Raw genomic sequence first — 23336 nt, forward strand, 5'->3', positions numbered from 1 at the left:
ATGAATATTGGTAAAAAATATGAGACAGCCACTGTAATATATTACAAGCGAATGCTGATGTCAGACGTGGGCAGTGACCAAGCTGTCTTTGTTTCATTTTGAAATTTCTATAGAACCTAAATTATCAGTGTAGGTGTAAAGGCACAAAAGATAATGATGCACCATTAAATTGTCGAAAATTAGTGTAAGATTATGTTTGTAGATAGAGCCTTGTAATGTTAGTAAAATTTAGGAAAACTGCAGAGGTTCTCGTGATGCCATAGTAACAAGGAGAGGAACTAATAAATTATTCCTGTACAACAAAATTTAGTCTGATGAGTCCTCAGCTTATGGGATTGAATTTGCTGTTCAACAGATCTGTCCATCAAATCCTAAACTTAGTTTAATGGGGTCCATATGGTCCTTTACTAGCCGAATTCCAATACATAAAAGTTCGTCAGAATACGTCACTATTAACCAAATTACACTGCTGGACAATGTTGTGAATATCACATGCATTGGTTGTAAAAAGTTATAGAACAATAATTACACCATAGACCTCACAACAATATTCACATGGCATTGTGGGTCAAGTGAATCAAATACAATGTGTATTGCCATAATTTTTAAATTTTTATCTGAACGGTGGGTGTATCATCAATATATATGTCATGCATTTGTTATGCGTAAATTGGAGTAAGTAAAGAATGAAGAACATATATCAATTGGTATTGTTAAAACTGAACTTACTTTCAACAGGGACATATTGGTTTAGAACACACACACACACACACACACACACACACACACACACACACACATATATATATATATATATATATATATATATATATATATATATATATATATATATATATATATATATATATATTCTTGAATGCCGTGTTTGCGAGGTACTGCCAGGAACATAAGAAGAAACCTGCATTCGCTCACATCCATTCTCTAGTTGTCATGTGTAATGCACTGAAACCACAACTTCCTATCCACAACCAGACCTTTCCATGGTTTACCCCGGACGCTTCACATGCCCTACCTGGTTCAGTCCGCTGACAGCACGTCGACCACTGTATACCACATCGTTCCTATGCACTCTATCCCGTTCAATCATTCATCGCATCGCTCGAAGTCTTTTTCACACCATCCTTTCACCTCCAATTTGGTCTCCCACTGACTGTTATATTTGTATCTCCCCTGATGTGATCATTACACGAAAGTGCACTTGGAAACTTGTGTTTCATCCCCGTGGATTAGAAGGAATATATATATTTTTTTCCATACTATTCGCCATTTCCCTCGTTAGCGAGGTAGCGTTAAGAACAGAGGACAGCCTTTGAGGGAACATCCTCACTTGGCCCCCTCCTCTGTTCCTTCTTTTGGAAAACTAAAAAGGAGAGGGGAGGATTTCCACAGATCCCCCCACTCCCCCAACTTCCTTCCCTTTTAGTCGCCTTCTACGACACGCTGAAGTATTCTTTCTCCCCTATCCCCAGGGATAAGAATAGGTATATATATATATATATATATATATATATATATATATATATATATATATATATATATATATAATGTAAACGAGGATGTATGTGTCAAAAGTGGAGGGGACAACGAGGGAAGACTGGATTGGAGATGGAAGGATGAAATGAGTAAGATTTTGAGTGCTCAGGGACTGAACATGAGAGGGAGAACGATGTATATGGGACAGAGTGAATTGGAGCGATGTGGTATACAGGGAGCGACATGCTGCCAATGGACAGAACCATAAAAACCACAGAAAGGTCTCTAAGTCTTGGTGCATTATACATAATAGCGAGATATTGTATGTGAGCGAAAGAGGGCTTCTCTTCGTCTGTTCTGGCGTTACCTCGCATACACGGGAAAGAGTAAGTTGGTATGAAAAAGAAAATCATATATATATATATATATATATATATATATATATATATATATATATATATATATATATTAGGTTCTAATGGCTGGTGTTGTTTTTTCAGATGATGTTCAGCTCATGAAATGGCAACGTGTTCTCTCATCACTCAACCTTTGATGGTAATGGAGCACAGACACGCGATCTACATTTCATTCTTCCCCTTGGATTTGCCTTGACTTGGGTATGTGATATACGTCGAATATTCTTTTTTTACAACTATGGATAGACTAACATTGTGTGTACATACGTTATTTCAGGTTATGTAATGACATAAACCTATTAACATCTTTACATCTAGATTTGACACTTTAGCACTTTGCTGATTATTTCCTGCTTGGGTTTTCCCTGCATTACGCCTTATATTTATGTAAAGCATCTCTAGTTGCTTTACGTAAATCAGGAATGTCGTCAAACCATCCTGGTCAATTTATGTATTTCATATTTGACTGAGAGTGTGTACTCCTAAGTCTTCTGAGACAACATTTATACTTTTACTTAATGTTTTCAAAATATACTTAACTCAAGTCGTGTTTTCACCTTGTCCTATCTTATCTTTATTCAGTACATATTCACTTTTCTTGTTACTTTTAAGTAGAATTATTCTATCTGTAGTCTTATCTGTAAAGTTAATGATAGTCTCATATGTTTACTCTACCAGCATTTGCACTACTTTTATCTCACCTTCCAGTCTTTCTAGCCAGCCATTCTAAGACAATCCTTTTACAGCACATTTAGATATTCCAAAATACAAAATTAAGAGGCAAGGACTTACGGGTTCCTCACCACGACAGTGGTCCATCAGGTCACTCATGCGGTCCTCAAATCCATTGGCAAAGAAAGCTGGGTTGAGGGCCACAAAACAGTGGCTCAAATCTGCTGGGCTAGTTGACTTTGTCCATGTGCGTATGTTATGGGCATAGGGTGCTCCTTTGTGCATGAATTAATACACATTATTATCAACCTTGCACAGACTTGTTATTATAATATCATAGTAACTTAAGCTCTAAAACAATGCCAATCTTAAGGCAGTTAATCTGAGTAAGAGAACACATTTATTTATTTGTTGTCGTACTTGATTGCCATTTCCTACATTAGTGAGGTAGTGCTATTTATTTATTCATTTATTTATAGTTATCCCAGGACTAATTTTTGTGAAAGAGTCCTTTTGTATGTGAACATACTGTGGGACCTGGTTGTAGATAAAGGCCTGTGGTGTCAGTGCATTGTACATGACAGCTTGAGTGTGGATGTGAGCAAATGTAATTTCTTCATATGTTCATGGCACTACTTCAGTAATGGGAGAAAAATGCAAACATACCAAAGCAAGAAATTATTTTTGTGCACCATTTTTTTAAAAAAAAAGAAGCTGTTTTTGTACACTGTTGAAGGTTAAAAGAAATCGGTTGTACACCAAAAGGGTTAATATTTTGATCACCGACATTGCACCCACACTTGTCAACTGTTTTGTGTTACAATAGCTTCCTGACTCTCCTATCTCTTCCATCTTATAACACTTCTATTTCCACTTTCAGTTCATTTTAAGAGCCATGTACTCACCTCACTTGGTCTAACTACATGTAAATTTACAATGAATATTTACCTGATAGGATGCCACAAAAGATTTCCACCATCATGCCAAGTCCAAAACCCTTGTAACCGGAGTATAGCTCTGTGCCACCCAATGGCAACAGACTTCCATCATCCAGCATTTCCTTTGGGTCAGTTGTGGGTTTGCCATGTTTATTCAAAGCCCAGCCTTCAGGGATGGGTTGATTTTTCAGATGTGCAATTTCCAACTTTCAAAAGAAAAATGTTTCTCTTGATGTACATATATGTAAACCACATTAAGACTTTATGATATTATGAAAACCATGCTTTATCATTAGTTGAATAAGTATCTTAACCAGTTTAAATCACTAAAGAAATTAAATATGAGAAAAGAAGGATTTGAAAAAAATGCTTGTAAATGAGAATGAAAATCAAATACTGCTGGTAATTACTATTATCCAATTTAGGAATTTCATCAAATTAGGAAAAGATTTCTTGTCTTTATTTAGCATACTGTTTAAGCATATCAAATGGTTATACTTATCCATGAAGCACTTCACTGAGAAAGGTGATGAATTTTGTATGAATTCTCTCTCATGGATGGTTCAATTTTTTGGCAACATAAGCAGTTACTTGATATCTAGTTTTATATGAAACACTGCTTTACTATACTTAATCCCCCATATTCAGATATTATCTTCATAGATCTACTGGGTATACCTTTAGAATTTTAAAGGATTTTATTGCAAAAAACTTTTCTATCCAAGGCAGAGTCTTGCAAGCACTGAGATATGTCCCTAAGATATATAAGGGGTTAGGGCCTTTTAACACCTTGTCTAACCAAGGGATTGCAGAAGCATTCCTCAGCCACTCACTGCTGGTAGCATCAGTTTGCTTGTTTTAGGCCTGCTTTTGACCAGTCTGAGTCTGTTTCAGTGGCAATATCACCACCCCATTCATTTTAAGTTGCTGACTTACCCAGACGCTCAGAATCTGCAGATCATGTATATTGATTCAAAAGTGAATACCACCGGTAAAGAAAAGCATTTTTTAAAGGAAAGAGGGGAAGGCAAGGCAGGGTAGGGAAGCTGGAGAATTGCTTGCAAATATTATTGCAGAGAAAGAAGATTTTTCAAACTTTAGACGTAAGTTTCTCTCCTATGCCAGTTCATCCCACAAGCTATCAGTATTTCTGATGCCCATTCCCTTTGGAAACTCCTTTGAGGGGATGGCTACAGTAAAAGGGTCTCAATAACTGTTGAACTCCAGTGTCGCCTCTTAGCCTTTAGTGCCTCACCCTTAGCAGGCCACTGACAGAGAACAACTCTCGTTCAGTGTTTCAAGAGGTTCTTACTTAATTTTCTTACCAGCTTTTACGTAATATGTGTACCTAGTATTCCTACCTAATGTTTCAACTTACTGCTTCTACTAAATGCACCCAGCTAATGCTCCTACTTAATATTTCTACCTTATGTTTCTACCTAGAGCTCCTGTCTAAAATTTCCACTTACTTCTATCTATTGCTCCTACCATTTTGCCAAAAGGCAGAGCTAACTCAAAGCTCTCACCACAGGAAAATCTAGAGTTGTGAAGAATGAGTTGTGTGAGTTGAGTGTTAAATATTATTTGTGACAAGGAGAGATTATATGTTTGTGGACAATACAAGCAATGAGAATGTGCCCGCATGAAAGGGGATGGGTTAGAAATAAAACTTACAGGTAAGAATGCAGCACTGAAAGTGGAAACAAATACCTTCTAAAACGGATTCAGAGGTGCATCAGAAACTAATTCTACTGAAGGAGGAATTCTGCATAACACAGTTTATGTCCACTATGTCTAGACTATGGAATTATCTGATGAAGGTATTAGATGAATGTTATAGACCTCTTCTGTTCATTTACTCTAATGTCAGGTTTTGATAGAGGATAAGGTTGAGGTAGCCCTGCTCATATTATGGTTTTTAATGCAAAGACTAGATTGAGCCAGTATGATGAGTCTCTTAATGTAGAGATGCCTCACCAGAGGTAGGGTAGTGAGTGGTGAGATGACAAAGTAAAGTTGTTAGTGAACGAGAAAAGAAAGTTGCATGGATGGTACTTACAAGGAAGGAGTGCAAATGACTGGAAGATGTTCAAGAGAAATTGGCAGGAAATCAAGGGGAAGGTGCAGGGGATGAAAAGGAGGGCAAATAAGACTTCAGGTAAGAAACTGTCATAAAACTTCAGGGAGAACAAGATGTATTATTGGAATTTAAATGCCTGAGAAAAAAAGAACTAATGGGAACATGAGTGAAAGGATCAAATGTGGAAATGGTAACAGGTAGTGATGAGGTAAGAAGATGGAGTGAGTATTTTGAAGGATTGTTGAATGTGTTTAATAATAGGTTGGTAGATGTGGGATGTTTGGGTTGGAGAGGTGTGTCAAGCGATAGAGTCATAGAAAGTGGTTTGATTAAGAAAGATGTGTTGAAAGCCTTCCAACAGACTGAATGTGGCACGGCAGCTAGAGTGGATGGTATTACAGTTGAATTTATTAAGGAAGAGGGTGATTGTGCTGTTGATTAGTTACACATGAAATGACAACCCCCCCCCCCCCCCCATATGTGTAAGGTAGCGCTAGGGAAAGACAACAAAGGCCACATTCGTTCACACTCAGTCTCTAGCTGTCATGTAATAATGCACCGAAACCACAGCTCCCCTTCCACATCCAGGCCCCACAGAACTTTCCATGGATTACCCCAGACGCTTCACATTCCCTGGTTCAATCCATTGACAGCACGTCGACCCCGGTATACCACATCGTTCCAATTCACTCTATTCCTTGCACGCCTTTTACCCTCCTGCATGTTCAGGCCCCAATTACCCAAAATCTTTTTCACTCCATCTTTCCACCTCCAATTTGGTCTCCCACTTCTCCTTGTTCCCTCCACCTCCGACACATATATCCTCTTGGTCAATCTTTCCTCACTCATTCTCTCCATGTGCCCAAACCATTTCAAAACACCCTCTTCTGCTCTCTCAACCACGCTTTTTTTATTTCCACACATCTCTCTTACCCTTACATTACTTACTCGATCAAACCACCTCACACCACACATTGTCCTCAAACATCTCATTTCCAGCACATCCACCCCCCTGCGCACAACTCTATCCATAGCCCACGCCTCGCAACCATACAACATTGTTGGAACCACTATTCCTTCAAACATACCCATTTTTGCTTTCCGAGATAATGTTCTCGACTTCCACACATTCTTCAAGGCTCCCAGGATTTTCGCCCGCTCCCCCACCTTATGATTCACTTCCGCTTCCATGGTTCCATCCCAGATATCTAAAACACTTTACTTCCTCCAGTTTTTCTCCATTCAAACTCACCTCCCAAGTGACTTGACCCTCAACCCTACTGTACCTAATAACCTTGCTCTTATTCACATTTACTCTTAACTTTCTTCTTTCACACACTTTACCAAACTCAGTCACCAGCTTCTGCAGTTTCTCACATGAATCAGCCACCAGCGCTGTGTCATCAGCGAACAACAACTGACTCACTTCCCAAGCTCTCTCATCCACAACAGACTTCATACTTGCCCCTCTTTCCAAAACTCTTGCATTCACCTCTCTAACAACCCCATCCATAAACAAATTAAACAACCATGGAGACATCACACACCCCTGCCGCAAACCTACATTCACTGAGAACCAATCACTTTCCTCTCTTCCTACACGTACACATGCCTTACATCCTCAATAAAAACTTTTCACTGCTTCTAACAACTTGCCTTCTCCAGATCCATAAATGCTACATACAAATCCATTTGCCTTTCTAAGTATTTCTCACATACATTCTTCAAAGCAAACACCTGATCCACACATCCTCTACCACTTCTGAAACCACACTGCTCTTCCCCAATCTGATGCTCTGTACATGCCTTCACCCTCTCAATCAATACCCTCCCATATAATTTACCAGGAATACTCAACAAACTTATACCTCTGTAATTTGAGCACTCACTCTTATCCCCTTTGCCTTTGTACAATGGCACTATGCAAGCATTCCGCCAATCCTCAGGCACCTCACCATGAATCATACATACATTAAATAACCTTACTAACCAGTCAACAATACAGTCACCACCTTTTTTGATAAGTTCCACTGCAATACCATCCAAACCTGCTGCCTTGCCAGGCTTTCATCTTCTGCAACGCTTTTACTACCTCTTTTCTGTTTACCAAATCATTTTCCCTAACCCTCTCACTTTGCACACCACCTCGACCAAAACACCCTATATCTGCCACTCTATCATCAAACACATTCAACAAACCTTCAAAGTACTCACTCCATCTCCTTCTCACATCACCACTAGTAGTTATCACCTCCCCATTAGCCCCCTTCACTGAAGTTCCCATTTGCTCCCTTGTCTTACGCACTTTATTTACCTCCTTCGAAAATATCTTTTTCTTTTCCCTAAAATTTAATGATACTCTCTCACCCCAACTCTCATTTGCCCTCTTTTTCACCTTATGCACCTTTCTCTTGACCTCCTGCCTCTTTCTTTTATACATCTCCCACTCATTTGCATTATTTCCCTGCAAAAATCATCCAAATGCCTCTCTCTTCTCTTTCACTGATAATCTTACTTCTTCATCCCACCACTCACTACCCTTTCTAATCTGCCCACCTTCCACACTTCTCATGCCACAAGCATCTTTTGCACAAGCCATCACTGCTTCCCTAAATACATCCCATTCCTCCCCCACTCCCCTTACCTCATTTGTTCTCACCTTTTTCCATTCTGTACTCAGTCTCTCCTGGTACTTCCTTACACAAGTCTCCTTCCCAAGCTCACTCACCTCTCTCTTCACCCCAACATTCTCTCTTCTTTTCTGAAAACCCCTACAAATCTTCACCTTCGCCTCCACAAGAGAATGATCAGACATCCCTCCAGTTGCACCTCTCAGCACATTAACATCGAAAAGTCTCTCTTTCGTGCGTCTATCAATTAACACGTAATCCAATAACGCTCTCTGGCCATCTCTCCTTCTTACATACATATACTTATGTATATCTCGCTTTTTAAGCCAGGTATTCCCAATCACCAGTCCTTTTTCAGCACATAAATCTACAAGCTCTTCACCATTTCCATTTACAACACTGAACACTCCATGTATACCAATTATTCCCTCAACTGCCACATTACTCACTTTTGCATTCAAGTCACCCATCACTATAACCTGGTCTTGTGCATCAAAACCACTAACACACTCATTCAGCTGCTCCCAAAACACTTGCCTCTCATGATCTTTCTTCTCATGCCCAGGTGCATATGCACCAATAATCACCCATCTCTCTCGATCAACTTTCAGTTTTACCCTTATCAATCTAGAATTTACTTTCTTACATTCTATCACATACTCCCACAACTCCTGTTTCATGGGTAGTGCTACTCCTTCCCTTGCTCTTGTCCTCTCACTAACCCCTGACTTTACTCCCAAGACATTCCCAAATCACTCTTCCCCTTTACCCTTGAGCTTCGTTTCACTCAGAGCCAAAACATCCAGGTTCCTTTCCTCAAACATACTACCTATCTCTCCTTTTTTCTCATCTTGGTTACATCCACACACATTTAGACACCGCAATCTGAGCCTTCGAGGAGGATGAGCACTCCCCGCGTGACTCCTTCTTCTATTTCCCCTTTTAGAAAGTTAAAATACAAGGAGGGGAGGGTTTCTGGCCCCCCCGCTCCCGTCTCCTTTAGTCACCTTCTACGACACGTGAGGAATGCGTGGGAAGTATTCTTTCTCCCCTATCCCCAGGGACATATATATATATTTTCGTTTTTCTTCCAAACTATTCGCCATTTCCTGCGTTAGCGAGGTACCGTTAAGAACTGAGTTCTCGACCTTTGAGGGAGTATCCTCACCTGGCCCCCCTTTCTGTTCCTTTCTTTGGAAAACTAAAAAAAATACGAGAGGGGAGAATTTCCAGCCTCCCCGCCAATATATATATATATATATTATTATGCTTTGTCGCTGTGTCCCGCATTAGCGAGGTAGCGCAAGGAAACAGACGAAAGAATGGCCCAACCCATCCACATACACATGTATATACATACACGTCCACACACGCATATATACATACCTATACATCTCAGTATATACATATATATATATACACACACAGACATATACATATATACCCATGTACATAATTCATACTGTCTGCCTTTATTCATTCCCATCGCCACCTCGCCACACATGGAATAACAACACCCTCCCCCCTCATGTGTGCAAGGTAGCGCTAGGAAAAGACAACAAAGGCCCCATTCGTTCACACTCAGTCTCTAGCTGTCACGTAATAATGCACCGAAACCACAGCTCCCTTTCCACATCTAGGCCCCACAGAGTTTTCCATGGTTTACCCCAGACGCTTCACATGCCCTGGTTCAATCCACTGACAGCACATCGACCCCGGTATACCACATCATTCCAATTCACTCTATTCCTTGCCCGCCTTTCACTCTCCTGCATGTTCAGGTCCCGATCACTCAAAATCTTTTTCACTCCATCTTTCCAACTCCAATTTCCAGGCCCCGATCACTCACATTTATGTTCATTTACAGTACACCTTAATTCTTTAGATTATGTATCAATCAATGTACCTCATTCCTGTAAATTATGCTGAAACCTTGAGGTTCCTCAGAACTAGCAAAAATAGATTGGTCAGATTACTCATATCAAACAATATTCACCATATTTCACTGACATACTGACTATGTTTTAGTAACCTCTTGAGCATGATAATATGACCCTTGGGCTAATGTTATGACAATTGGGTATTATGGTGTAACCTTTAGCTTAATGCTTATAGATTGTACTTAAGGGTCATACCATTATGCTTATGATGTGAAAGTTGTGAGTACTTCTGCTAACTGTTCTTACCTTGCCACCTGACACCATGCTTGTTGCCATATCAAGCACAAAACTATCATCTTTTTTTGCTGGAGCAGCCACAGATATTGGGTTGGTTCCCATGATATTCTGGAAAGATTATCACATCAGATTTATAAAGGCAGTTTACACTGAGAGAGATATTGAGAGAAAGTCATATTAATTATTCCATTTAGAGAGAGCTAATGGGTCTACAGAATAGTAATATGTCTGATTAGTGAATGAATGTACCTGAATATATTACCTACCTTCATAATGACATTAACCTCAAAAGCAAGCTGTATGGGAAACTTCAGCATGTCATAAGAAAATGTAGAGTGATGGTTTACATCCAGTCCTTGAAGTATTAAGTGTGTACTTATCAAGTCATTAGTATTTTTTCAAATCATATAAATAACCCCTTGATACACTTATTTCTCTCCTACAGGTAAAGAAATTACCACTGTTAAGATATTAAAGTCGTATGATTCTGATCCTCAGGTTGTTTATTTAATTTTTCTTATTATGCTTTATCGCTGTTTCCCACATCAGCAAGGTAGTGCCAGTAAACAGATGAAGAATGGCCCATCCACTCATATACACATACATGCACATATACATACATATACATATTAACATATACTTACACAGACACAGACATATATACACATGCACATATTGATACTTGCTTTCCTTCATCCATTCCTGTCGCTACCTCATCACACAGGAAATAGCATCGCTGCCCCCGCTTCAGCGAGGTAGCACCAGGAACACAGACAGCAAAGGCCACATTCATTCATTCTCAGTCTCTAGCTGTCATGTGTAATGTACCGATACCACAGCTCTCTATCCACATCCAGGCCCCACAGACCATGCCATGGTTTACCCCAGATGCTTCACATGCCTTGATTCAGTCTATTGATAACATCGCTCCAATTCACTCTATTCCTTGCACGCCTCTCACCATCCTGTATGTTCAGGCCTCGATTGCTCAAGTTCTTTTTCACTTCATCCTTCCACCTGCAGTTTGGTTTTGTACTTCTTCGCCGTTGACACATATATCCTTTTTGTCAATCTTTCCTCATGTCCAAACCATTTCAACACCCATTTCTGCTCTCTCAGCCACACTCTTTCTGTTTCCACACATCTCTCTTACCCTTTCATTACTTACTCGATCAAACCACCTCACACCACATATTGTCCTCATACAATTCATTTCCAACGCATCCATGCTCCCTCGTACAGTCCTATCTAAAGCCCATGTCTCGCAGTTATATTGTTGGGGAGACTGGTCTGTTGTTCACCATGATTTCCCGAACACCTTTCTTAAAGAAAGGCACAACATTGCCCTTGAATTACCCATGAGCACATTTACAGCTTTGTCACTCAGTTTATTCTATTCATCCATTATTCTTAGGTCACAAAAGTACTTCTTTAAGTTTTTTCTAACGTTTCTTGCTTAATTTCATGTTGTTCTTTCTTGCATCTTTCAGAGTTATTCAATGTCTACATCATCAAATTGGTTTAAAGACTTAAAGGTCACCCCTCACTCTTCTCACTTCGTTGGTGGACAAAGTTAAAGCTTCTAACCTTTCCATGTAACTCAGCTCTTTTAATTCTAGTACCACCTTTGTTGCCTTCCTGAGCTCTTTTAATTCTAGTACCACTTTTGTTGCCTTCCTGAGGACTTTCTCCATTAAGTATGGTGAACAAACTTGAGAAGAATATTCATGTTTTGGCTTGTAGGATTTGAACAGCTTGCTGAACAAATCCCTATCCATATATTGAATGTATTTCTAGTATTTATGTGCAATCATTTTGTCCTCTTTTCCATTCTCCTAAGGTGGAACTTTGACAGAAGATGAGATGATATTAATTCACAAGTCCCTTTTACACACAGACTCCTGTATCTTACATCTGTACTATGTAGTAATTATATTTAGGTTTTCTTTTGCTGTGTCCCATCCTCATTACATATATTTACTTGGTTTGATTTTCATCAGCTGTGTATGACCATCTTTGAAGTTTGCATAATGTTCCCTATCAAAGTGATTCATTACTCATTTTTACTTCCCTTATGACCTTGGCATCATCCACAAACACATTTAGATAAGAGTCTTATCCTTCTGAAAAGTCATTTACATAAATCAAGAAGTGCTTTGGTTCTAGAACAGAACCCTCAAGTATGTCATCAGTGAACTTGTCTGATTTTGGGAAGGCTTCTCTGACATGCACACTTTGTTCACTTCCAATGAGATAATTTCTCGTGCATTGAAGGAGTCTACCTGAAGATGTAGCTTCTTTACCAACCTTGTATGTGAGATAGTGTCAAATGCATTCTGGCAGTTCAGGTACAGAAATTCTGCTAAGCCTGCTCTGTTGTCTAAATTGGAGTTCACTCCCTTGTTGAAATCTAAGGGGTTCACTTACTCATGTCCTTTTCCTGAGAATATGTGTCTCACATAGTATTTCTTTTTTTGCAATAAGTCATCCATGCTTTCTGATCATCTCTTCCAGCATTTTACATTCCATGCTCATTAGGGAGACCGGTTTATGGCTCAGCGCATCCTCCCTGTCTCCTTTCATAACTCCTTTCCTACTCCAGATTTATATTTATGCAAACTGAACAACTCCTCTAGGCATGAATTTTTATAGTTCCATGTCTTTATTTGAAGGCTGCAAGCTGACTCTGAGTGATGGCTAGAGGCAATGCATGACAATTTCCCAGAGTTAGTCATCCTCTAGTCATCCTGACAGCACATTATCCTGAGTTTTCTGGGAAGGAAATCGAGTGGCTTGAGGATGATATTGGTCTTCAGATTGTGTGGAGAGTGATTTTAAGGTCACCAGTATTGAGAGGTGGCCAAGATGAGGCAGGTGTTTCTAGCAAAAGTGGAGGCAGTGTTACCAGCACCTCCCAGACCTTGATAGCACTGTATCTGCTTGGTAATTGCCTATTTATACTGTACAGGGAGGGAGATTTACACTCGTGTGACCCCATCTCTTGAACATTCCCTATTATCATACAATACCCTAAATTTATGTTTGCTGTGTGCATTAACCATGTCCTGTCGTTTCATTCCTTTCACCATATACAGTTCTGTACATGTATTTCTTTAAATTTTTTTTTTAGCAAGTGTTTTGCTTAATATCATATTATGTCCCCTGGTTGCTGTATCCCTACATCTCTTGAAAAACTGTTCTCTGTCTAAAGGGTTGTGATTTGATCATTCTGCATTCCTTTCTTCTCTCTTCCATGGTAAGCAAATTTTAAGCCTCTAGCCTTTCCCAGTAACTCAGCTTTCATAATTCTGATACCATCTTTCTTGCTGTTATGAAAAAGTTTTCAGTAAATCACATTGATCATAGCAAGGAAAGATTTATGTATTAAGATAGAACATATAATCTGCGATCAAGTTTTCAGTGCAAGCAAAGTAAGTAATGAAACAAGCACAGTGGCAGCTCATTTGACACCCAGGCCTCACTCTTGCTGTTTAAGCACACTTTGCTGAAACATTTACAAAACTGCTCAGTATCAAAGTGACAGTAGTTGACAAAATATACTTTTGAAGTGCTTTTTTTTCCTGTAGGAATATTTTTGAATTTGTAGAGTTGAATACACTTTCAAAACAAGTTGAAAGACTAGATTTTAAGGGTTGGTTAGGAAATCTTATTTGAGATAAGGGGTTTAAAGATAGGTATGATATTTGCCTTTTTCTACTCCCTTGGTACTATGCTTTGCTTCAGCAATATTTTGAATAACATTGCAAGTGGTTTGTTATCAGGACCATAAGATTTATATGCTTCAAGACCCTTAGTGTTCTTTATATGTCTTTTTCAGATGGTTTCCGAGACCTCCCTATTCCATTTCACTGATTGATGTTGAGGCTTTCATGCCTTCTGCTCGCAAAAGTACTTTTGAAGTTGTCATTCACTGCCTTGTGCATTCTTGCATCATCCTCTACAATTCTTTCATCTGAATTTCCTAGTCTTATTAGTTGCTCTTCAACTGACCAGGTGAATTTCCCTGATATGGCCTAATTCACTTGCATCCACTTACAGCTTTCATATTTAATGCACTGAAAACACAGCCACTATCCAGTACCTAGCACTATAGACCTGGTTGATTTTTCCCAGAAGCATTTATGGGAAAATTTTGGATTGTACCCTGCTCAGTTGCAGGCAGAATTACTGTTATTGTGCATATTCTGACACCTGCTTTTCAGCCCAAGCAAATCAGAGCGGTAATTTAAGTCAACACAGCATATCTAATAAGAAAATTAATGTAATAATATCTAAATTATTTTTCTAAAGACGTCTGACAAATACCAAATTAAGATCTAAACTAACATTTTTTCCACGAGTCGGAACAACAAGAGAGGAGGTGTTCGTGAAGCTCATACCCTGTGGAAAAAAAAAAGAGAAAGAATTAAGTCCAACTCAGGACCGATTATCCTCATAGTTCACATTTTTGTGTAAGAGAATTAAATGTTAAAAATGTGGCAGTAACTGGCTGATGATAATATCTACCAAACATTATGAATTTCCCTTTATACACAAAATTACATTTACATAACATGATAACCTTCCACCTTGTATCTCACTGTTCACCTTCATCCCTTGATTAAATCTAATGATGATGAACATTGAGTGAGGCTCGCTAAAAAAGTACAACATAATACTTCTCCCATGCTATTGAGTACAGTTTATAATGCCTAACCATGCAAAATCTCATCAAAATATTGTTGAAAATTAAGTCTTGCCTCTTATGATGTTAGATATTTCAAATTTTTGCTACATAGCGCAGTCTACTGTACTCTTGTGTATAATTTAGCGGAGAAATGTGAGAACCTGCTTTTGAAACATAACAATAAGCACCTTTTTTGGATGACCAATTCTTATCAAGCATCTCTTTTTAACAAAAAGCTGAAATAATATTTACGCAGAGCTAGATGTCAATAGATCTTTGAAAAAACAAAATAGAGTATGAAATATTTGAGTCGTATGCAGTGGTCCCTGGTGCTTCCAGCAAACATTTTAGAGTGGCATTTGGCTCAAAAACAAGGGATATGTCCTTCTCTGACTGGTATACGAGGTCGCTACACAGCCACCAAGATGATGTTATACTAGTTATGGACTCATCATAGTTTTAACCTTATTCATTTATTTGAGAATTTTTGGGAGAAGACTCCAGGGGTCTAAACTAACTAAACAGTAGTGCAATAACACATAGATCAATTCACCCAGTCATTTGTGCAATTCTTTGTGCTTAACTGTGCATTGCATCTTTTTTGCATTCTTTTACTCTTTCTTAAAAGTTAATGTAGTCCAAGTCCCCAGTTTAATTCATCAACATTTACTACTTTGGGCTTCATTAAACTCTAGCTCATTTCAGTTTTGCCTAATACCTTTCACCTAATTGGCCATCTCCGGTCATGTTAAATTTCTCTCTAGTCATTGGTGATGTCAATATAAGCTGGTCTATCAGTTTCGACATAGTCATTTCAAAGGTTCAGGCAATACCCAGTCACCAGCTTCAGCCAAGGCTTCCACATCCTACCCAGAGTCATTTGTCTTAGCCACTTCCAATCATCCTGTCAGAAACTTAATGTCTCCAACTTTGGTTGGGCTAATCCTGAACACAGTTGTAGTTCATAGTCACCAGTCTGAGTTAAAATCACCAGCTTGGATCATTCTATGTTACAGGCTTAGGATAGCTCCAATCATTAGCTTCGGCAGTTCTTATCACCATTTTAGTCTACCTTAGCCATCAGTTCATGCTACCCACAGTTCATTGTGGCAACTGGTCACAACAGTGGCCATCTACAGTCGCTACTTAGTTCTTCCTCAGTCACCAAATAACTTACAATTAGTCCATGTTTAACAGCTGTCATGGGATACCAGCCAGCAATGCCAAAGTGGTTACTACCTGAAATGACAGAAAAATCAGTCTTCAATTAACATTTTGATATCTTCCATTGTGTCATAAAGCATCAGTCCTTACAAGAGAGGCCAAGAGAATATCTCATGTGTTGGTATGTATATTGCAAATAGGAACTAAAAGCTAGAATTCCCAAGCCCCTAACTAAATGTATCCCTGGCCAAAGGTTTACCTAGAACCAGTCATGGATTGTGGCTTCACCTGTTTACTGCAAGTCATACTAATAACTAGTGCCCGTAAGTGCTCTGAGGGCTTTTAGTCTGTTTATGGCCTTTAAGCTGTAAGTGCTCTGAGGGCTTTTAGTATGTTTATGGCCTTTAAGTTGATGTTTGTGTTGAATGTCATATGTTTTTCAAATGAAATGCTTAGTTCACCATTGTCTACCTTTGGAAGGTAGCACCATGAACAGATAGAGATATGGCCTCATTCTCCAGCTGTCATATGTAATGCACCAAAACCACAGTCCACTATCCACAACCAGACCATATAGACCTTTCTGTTGCCTCCATGAGATAGTAATCAGACATCCTACCAGCTGCCCCTCTCAGCATATTTACATCCAAAAATATCTTTTCCACGCCTATCAATTGATATGTAATCTAATAATGCCCTTTGACCATCTCTCCAACTCACATACATATATTTCTGTATATTTCTCTTTTTAAACCAGGTACTCCCAATCACCAATCTTTTTTCAGCACAACTGCACAAGCTCTTCACGATTTCCATTCATAGCACTTAAGATCCCTTTTGCACCAGTTATACCCTCTACTGTAACATAACTCACTTCTATTATAAATCATCTATCACTAATACCCAGTCTTGTGCCTCAAAGCTGCTGACACACTGGCTGAGTTGCTCCCAAAGCACTTTCCTTCATGATCTTTCTTCTCGTGGCTAGGTGCATGTGCACCAATAATCTGAACCTTCTCTCACCATCTACTCTCAGTTTTACCCACATCAATAATCTGAACCTTCTCTCACCATCTACTCTCAGTTTTACCCACATCAATCAAGAATTTACTTCCTTACTTACGCCCACACTTCCACAACTCCTACTTCAGGAGCAGCGCTACTCCTTCCTTATCTCTTGTCTTCTCACTAACCTCGACTTTACTCCCAATAAGTTTCCAAACCATTCTTCCCCTTTTCCCTTGAGCTTTGTCTCAATCTAAGCCAGAACATCCAGCTTCCTTTCCTCAAACAGATTGCCATCTCTTGTCTCTTCTCGTCTGTTACATTCACACGCATTCAGACACCCCAATACTACATATGTATTCATTAATGTAAATGACACATTGGTCTAAGTGACGGAGTAGCACTTCAGCAACTTTTAAGAATGGAGTGGTATGCTTTTCCAGCTACACTGTGTTTAATTGCATGTTTGCTTTTATCATTTATTGCATATGTTCTTAAGACTTACCTTTAACACAGACCCACCCTATGCCAGTAGCCTTAGCTTTTTTGATCGCCAAGTCCATACAGAAATTGCTCACAACTGGACCAAGCCCATTGTTCCCGTCAACCAGAGCTGTAGATACGCTTTCCTTTATGATGGTAGGAGTTGCATGGCCATCACAGATTTTCTTCATTACTTCACTCATGTACATATCTGGCAAACAGTATGACAATGAGAAGAGCAAGATTTGTTAGTGTGAGCTGTTGGTGAGTTAAGATAAGGATCAAGGATCAGCTGGCACTGGATGTAAGCTAAGGGAACACCACCTACTTACTTACCCTGGCAATTAATTTTTGAGGGACGGAATGGTGTGCTCCCCACCTATCATATGAAATGCATGTAGACCACAGCTCCCCTGACCACAACCAGGCGGCAAAGACTTATCTGTGGTTCCCTATGATTGCTTCATATTCCCTGGTTTAGCCCACTTATAACACGTCAACCTCTGCACACCACTTTGTTTCAATTCATTCTGTTCCATGCATTCCTTGCACCTTCTTGCATGTACAGGTCCCGAGCCCTCAAAACCTTTTTCACACCATCCTTCCATCTTCATTTTGGTTTCTCTTTTCCTTGTCCTCACAACTTTTCACACATGCATCCTCTTTATTAACCTCTCCTCGCTCATTCTTTCCTTATGACCAAACCATTTTAGCACACCATTTTCAGCTCTCTCAGCCACACTCTTCTTATTACCACACCTCTCTCTTATCCTATCACTACTTATGCGATCAACCCTCCTGACACTGCATATTATCCTACATGTTCTCATTTTGAGCCTATGTACAAGACCATCAGAGCCTCCCATCAGAGCCTCCCTTTCCACTCATTCCTCAGTGCTCCAAGGACCTTCACCCCCTGGAGCACTTGCCTCAGCTTCTACGATTCCATTTGCTGATAAGCCCACTCCCAGGTATCTAAAGCACTTCATTTCCTTCAGGTTTTTCACATTCAAACTGCCACCCAAACTAACTTTTATCTCTTTCACTAATGATCCTAATAACCTGGTTTTTATTCACAGTTACTATCACACACTCCACCAAACTCATAAACTAACTTCTGTAGTTTCTCACTCAAATCTGTCCCAGATGCCATGTCATAATTAAACAGTGACTGACTTGCCTCACAAGCAACCCCACCCATAACTTGCTCCTTTCTTTAATAACCTTTCCTTCACCTCTGTCCACCCTGTCCCTACCCATGATGGCATCACACATCCTACTGCAGGCCCACCTTCACCTGTAACTGCTCACCCTCCTCTTTCTATATGTGAACATTCTTTGCTGCTTCTAACAGCATATACTTGTAAAGCCTTCCACATAGCAACTCTCAGCATCAAGCTAATTATATGCTTTTTCCAGATCCATAAACGACACTTACATCCTTCTGTGGCTGTATTCCTCACACACATTCTTCAAAGCAAATACCTGATGTGCACATCTTCCAACTCTCCTGATGCCAAATTGTTCCTCATTAATTTGAAGATCCATGCATGCCACTGCCCTGTCAACCCCCACTCTCCCATACAAGGTAAGCCCATCATTCACTCTTATCCCCTTGCCTTTATACAGTGGCATTATAAAAAGTATCCTGCCAGTCCTCAGTTGCCTCACACAGACTAAACATACATTGAAGATCTTAAGTAACCAATCAACAACACAATTAACCCCTTTCTTGAAAAATGCTTCAATCCCATCCACTCCTGCCATGTTTCATCTTAGGCAAGACTCATATAAATATATATATATATATATATATATATATATATATATATATATATATATATATATATATATACATAGTTTTGATGCACGAGACCGGGTTATAGTGATGGGTGATTTGAATGCAAAGGTGAGTAATGTGGCAGTTGAGGGAATAATTGGTGTACATGGGGTGTTCAGTGTTGTAAATGGAAATGGTGAAAAGCTTGTAGATTTATGTTCTGAAAAAGGACTGATGATTGGGAAAACCTGGATTAAAAAAAGAGATATACATAAGTATACGTATGTAAGTAGGAGAGATGGCCAGAGAGCATTATTGGATTACGTGTTAATTGATAGGCGTGCGAAAGAGAGACTTTTGGATGTTCATGTGCTGAGAGGTGCAACTGGAGGGATGTCTCATTATTATCTTGTGAAGGCGAAGGTGAAGACTTCGAAAGGTTTCCAGAAAAGAAACCTTTCCATAGGGTGGGGGAGGGGGCGAAAATTCTGGGGGCCTTGAAGAATGTGTGGAAGTCGAGAACATTATCTCGGAAAGCAAAAATGGGTATGTTTGAAGGAATAGTGGTTCCAACAATGTTGTATGGTTGCGAGGCGTGGGCTATGGATAGAGTTGTACGCAGGAGGATGGATGTGCTGGAAATGAGATGTTTGAGGACAATGTGTGGTGTGAGGTGGTTTGATCGAGTGAGTAACGTAAGGGTAAGAGAGATGTGTGGAAATAAAAAGAGCGTGGTTGAGAGAGCAGAAGAGGGTGTTTTGAAGTGGTTTGGGCACATGGAGAGGATGAGTGAGGAAAGATTGACCAAGAGGATATATGTGTCGGAGGTGGAGGGAGCAAGGAGAAGAGGGAGACCAAATTGGAGGTGGAAAGATGGAGTGAAAAAGATTTTGTGTGATCGGGGCCTGAACATGCAGGAGGGTGAAAGGAGGGCAAGGAATAGAGTGAATTGGAGCGGTGTGGTATACCGGGGTTGACGTGCTGTCAGTGGATTGAATCAAGGCATGTGAAGCGTCTGGGGTAAACCATGGAAAGCTGTGTAGGTATGTATATTTGCGTGTGTGGACGTATGTATATACATGTGTATGGGGGGGGTTGGGCCATTTCTTTCGTCTGTTTCGTTGCGCTACCTCGCAAACGCGGGAGACAGCGACAAAGTATAAAAGAAAAAAAAAAAAAATATATATATATATATATATATATATATATATATATATATATATATATATATATATTATCCCTGGGGATAGGGGAGTAAGAATACTTCCCACGTATTCCCTGCGTGTCGTAGAAGGCGACTAAAAAGGGAGGGAGCGGGGAGCTGGAAATCCTCCCCTCTCATTATTTTTTTTTTAATTTTCCAAAAGAAGGAACAGAGAAGGGGGCCAGGTGAGGATATTCCCTCAAAGGCCCAGTTCTCTGTTCTTGACGCTACCTCACTAATACGGGAAATGGCGAATAGTTTGAAAGAAAAGAAATATATATATATATATATATATATATATATATATATATATATATATATCTTTTTCTTTTAAACTATTCGCCATTTCCCGCGTTAGCGAGGTAGCGTTAGGAACAGAGGACTGGGCCTTTTTTGGAATATCCTCACCTGGCCCCCTCTGTTCCTTCTTTTGGAAAATTTAAAAAAAAAGAGAGGGGAGGATTTCCAGCCCCCCCGCTCCCTCCCCTTTTAGTCGCCTTCTACGACACGCAGGGAATACGTGGGAAGTATTCTTAATCCCCTATCCCCAGGGATAATTTTTTTTTTTTTTTTATACTTTGTCGCTGTCTCCCGCGTTTGCGAGGTAGCGCAAGGAAACAGACGAAAGAAATGGCCCAACCCCCCCCCATACACATGTATATACATACGTCCACACACGCAAATATACATACCTACACAGCTTTCCATGGTTTTCCCCAGACGCTTCACATGCCTTGATTCAATCCACTGACAGCACGTCAACCCCGGTATACCACATCGCTCCAATTCACTCTATTCCTTGCCCTCCTTTCACCCTCCTGCATGTTCAGGCCCCGATCACACAAAATCTTTTTCACTCCATCTTTCCACCTCCAATTTGGTCTCCCTCTTCTCCTCGTTCCCTCCACCTCTGACACATATATCCTCTTGGTCAATCTTTCCTCACTTATTCTCTCCATGTGCCCAAACCACTTCAAAACACCCTCTTCTGCTCTCTCAACCACGCTCTTTTTATTTCCACACATCTCTCTTACCCTTACGTTACTCACTCGATCAAACCACCTCACACCACACATTGTCCTCAAACATCTCATTTCCAGCACATCCATCCTCCTGCGCACAACTCTATCCATAGCCCACGCCTCGCAACCATACAACATTGTTGGAACCACTATTCCTTCAAACATACCCATTTTTGCTTTCCGAGATAATGTTCTCGACTTCCACACATTCTTCAAGGCCCCCAGAATTTTTGCCCCCTCCCCCACCCTATGATCCACTTCCGCTTCCATGGTTCCATCCGCTGCCAGATCCACTCCCAGATATCTAAAACACTTCACTTCCTCCAATTATTCTCCATTCAAACTCACCTCCCAATTGACTTGACCCTCAACCCTACTGTACCTAATAACCTTGCTCTTATTCACATTTACTCTTAACTTTCTTCTTCCACTCACTTTACCAAACTCAGTCACCAGCTTCTGCAGTTTCTCACATGAATCAGCCACCAGCGCTGTATCATCAGCGAACAACAACTGACTCACTTCCCAAGCTCTCTCATCCCCAACAGACTTCATACTTGCCCCTCTTTCCAAAACTCTTGCATTTACCTCCCTAACAACCCCATCCATAAACAAATTAAACAACCATGGAGACATCACACACCCCTGCCGCAAACCTACATTCACTGAGAACCAATCCCTTTCCTCTCTTCCTACACGTACACATGCCTTACATCCTCGATAAAAACTTTTCACTGCTTCTAACAACTTTCCCCAGGGATAATATATATATATATATATATATATATATATATATATATATATATATATATATATTTTCAAACTTCGCCATTTCCCGCATTAGCGAGGTAGCGTTAAGAACAGAGGACTGGGCCTTTGAGGGAACATCCTCACCTGGCCCCCTTCTCTGTTCCTTCTTTTGGAAAATTAAAAAAACAAAACGAGAGGGGAGGATTTCCAGCCCCACGCTCCCTCCCCTTTTAGTCGCCTTCTGCGACACGCAGGGAATACGTGGGAAGTATTCTTTCTCCCCTATCCCCAGGGATAATATATATATATATATATATATATATATATATATATATATATATATATATATATATATGTGTGTGTGTGTGTGTGTGATTGACCCAGGACCCATTCTTGAAAGGTTCTGATGGTATTCCAAGACCCCCTTTCCAGGAATTTCTGCAGCTCCAAGATTGCACTACTTTCAGTAGCAAGGAAATAATGGACTGCTTTGTGATAATTTCTCTGACGAGACTGTATTCCCTTTCGTCAATAAACAACAGTACAGCCTCACTGAAGTGACTTCTCATCTGTGGTGTAGCTTCAGGTAGGTGGAGTCCGGTAAAACTCTCTCTCTCTCTCTCTCTCTCTCTCTCTCTCTCTCTCTCTCTCTCTCTCTCTCTCTCTCTCTCTCTCTCTCTCTCTCTCTCTAATCCTTTCTGTGCCAGGTACCCACTCATCCATTTGCCCCTAGGAAAGGGTGAACAGCTGGGTTGAGTGTAAGCCGATCGTCCTGTCTAGGATTACATTCCCTTGTAAGATAACCACCACTGTTATCAACCGATGTGTCCTAAG

General features: G+C 40.0%; 2 protein-coding genes across 4 annotated transcripts in view; one reads left to right on the forward strand and one right to left on the reverse strand.

The window, feature by feature from the left end:
- The window catches only part of LOC139759446 (uncharacterized oxidoreductase YjmC-like), a 46588-nt gene that overhangs the window by 7418 nt on the left and 15834 nt on the right, over positions 1–23336 (reverse strand). Inside the window, exons 3-8 of the mRNA XM_071681582.1 lie at positions 17769–17957; positions 16272–16333; positions 14755–14808; positions 10417–10515; positions 3531–3726; positions 2703–2857 (exon numbers count right to left, since the gene is read on the reverse strand). Of these exons, the coding sequence (XP_071537683.1) occupies positions 2703–2857; positions 3531–3726; positions 10417–10515; positions 14755–14808; positions 16272–16333; positions 17769–17957 (755 nt within the window). The remainder of the gene's footprint in view (positions 1–2702; positions 2858–3530; positions 3727–10416; positions 10516–14754; positions 14809–16271; positions 16334–17768; positions 17958–23336) is intronic.
- LOC139759444 (uncharacterized) overlaps positions 1971–23336 on the forward strand; it is a 131031-nt gene continuing 109665 nt past the window's right edge. Inside the window, exons 1-2 of one of the 3 annotated variants that reach the window (XM_071681564.1) lie at positions 1980–2111; positions 19166–19334. The gene's annotated coding sequence lies outside the window, so the exon portion shown is untranslated. Of the gene's footprint in view, positions 2112–17976; positions 19335–23336 lie in introns of those variants that run through there. The other 2 variants (XM_071681563.1, XM_071681573.1) reach the window with 2 other exon arrangements.

Source organism: Panulirus ornatus, chromosome 33 (genome assembly GCF_036320965.1).
Source record: "Panulirus ornatus isolate Po-2019 chromosome 33, ASM3632096v1, whole genome shotgun sequence".
Classification (NCBI taxonomy): Eukaryota; Metazoa; Arthropoda; class Malacostraca; order Decapoda; family Palinuridae; genus Panulirus; species Panulirus ornatus.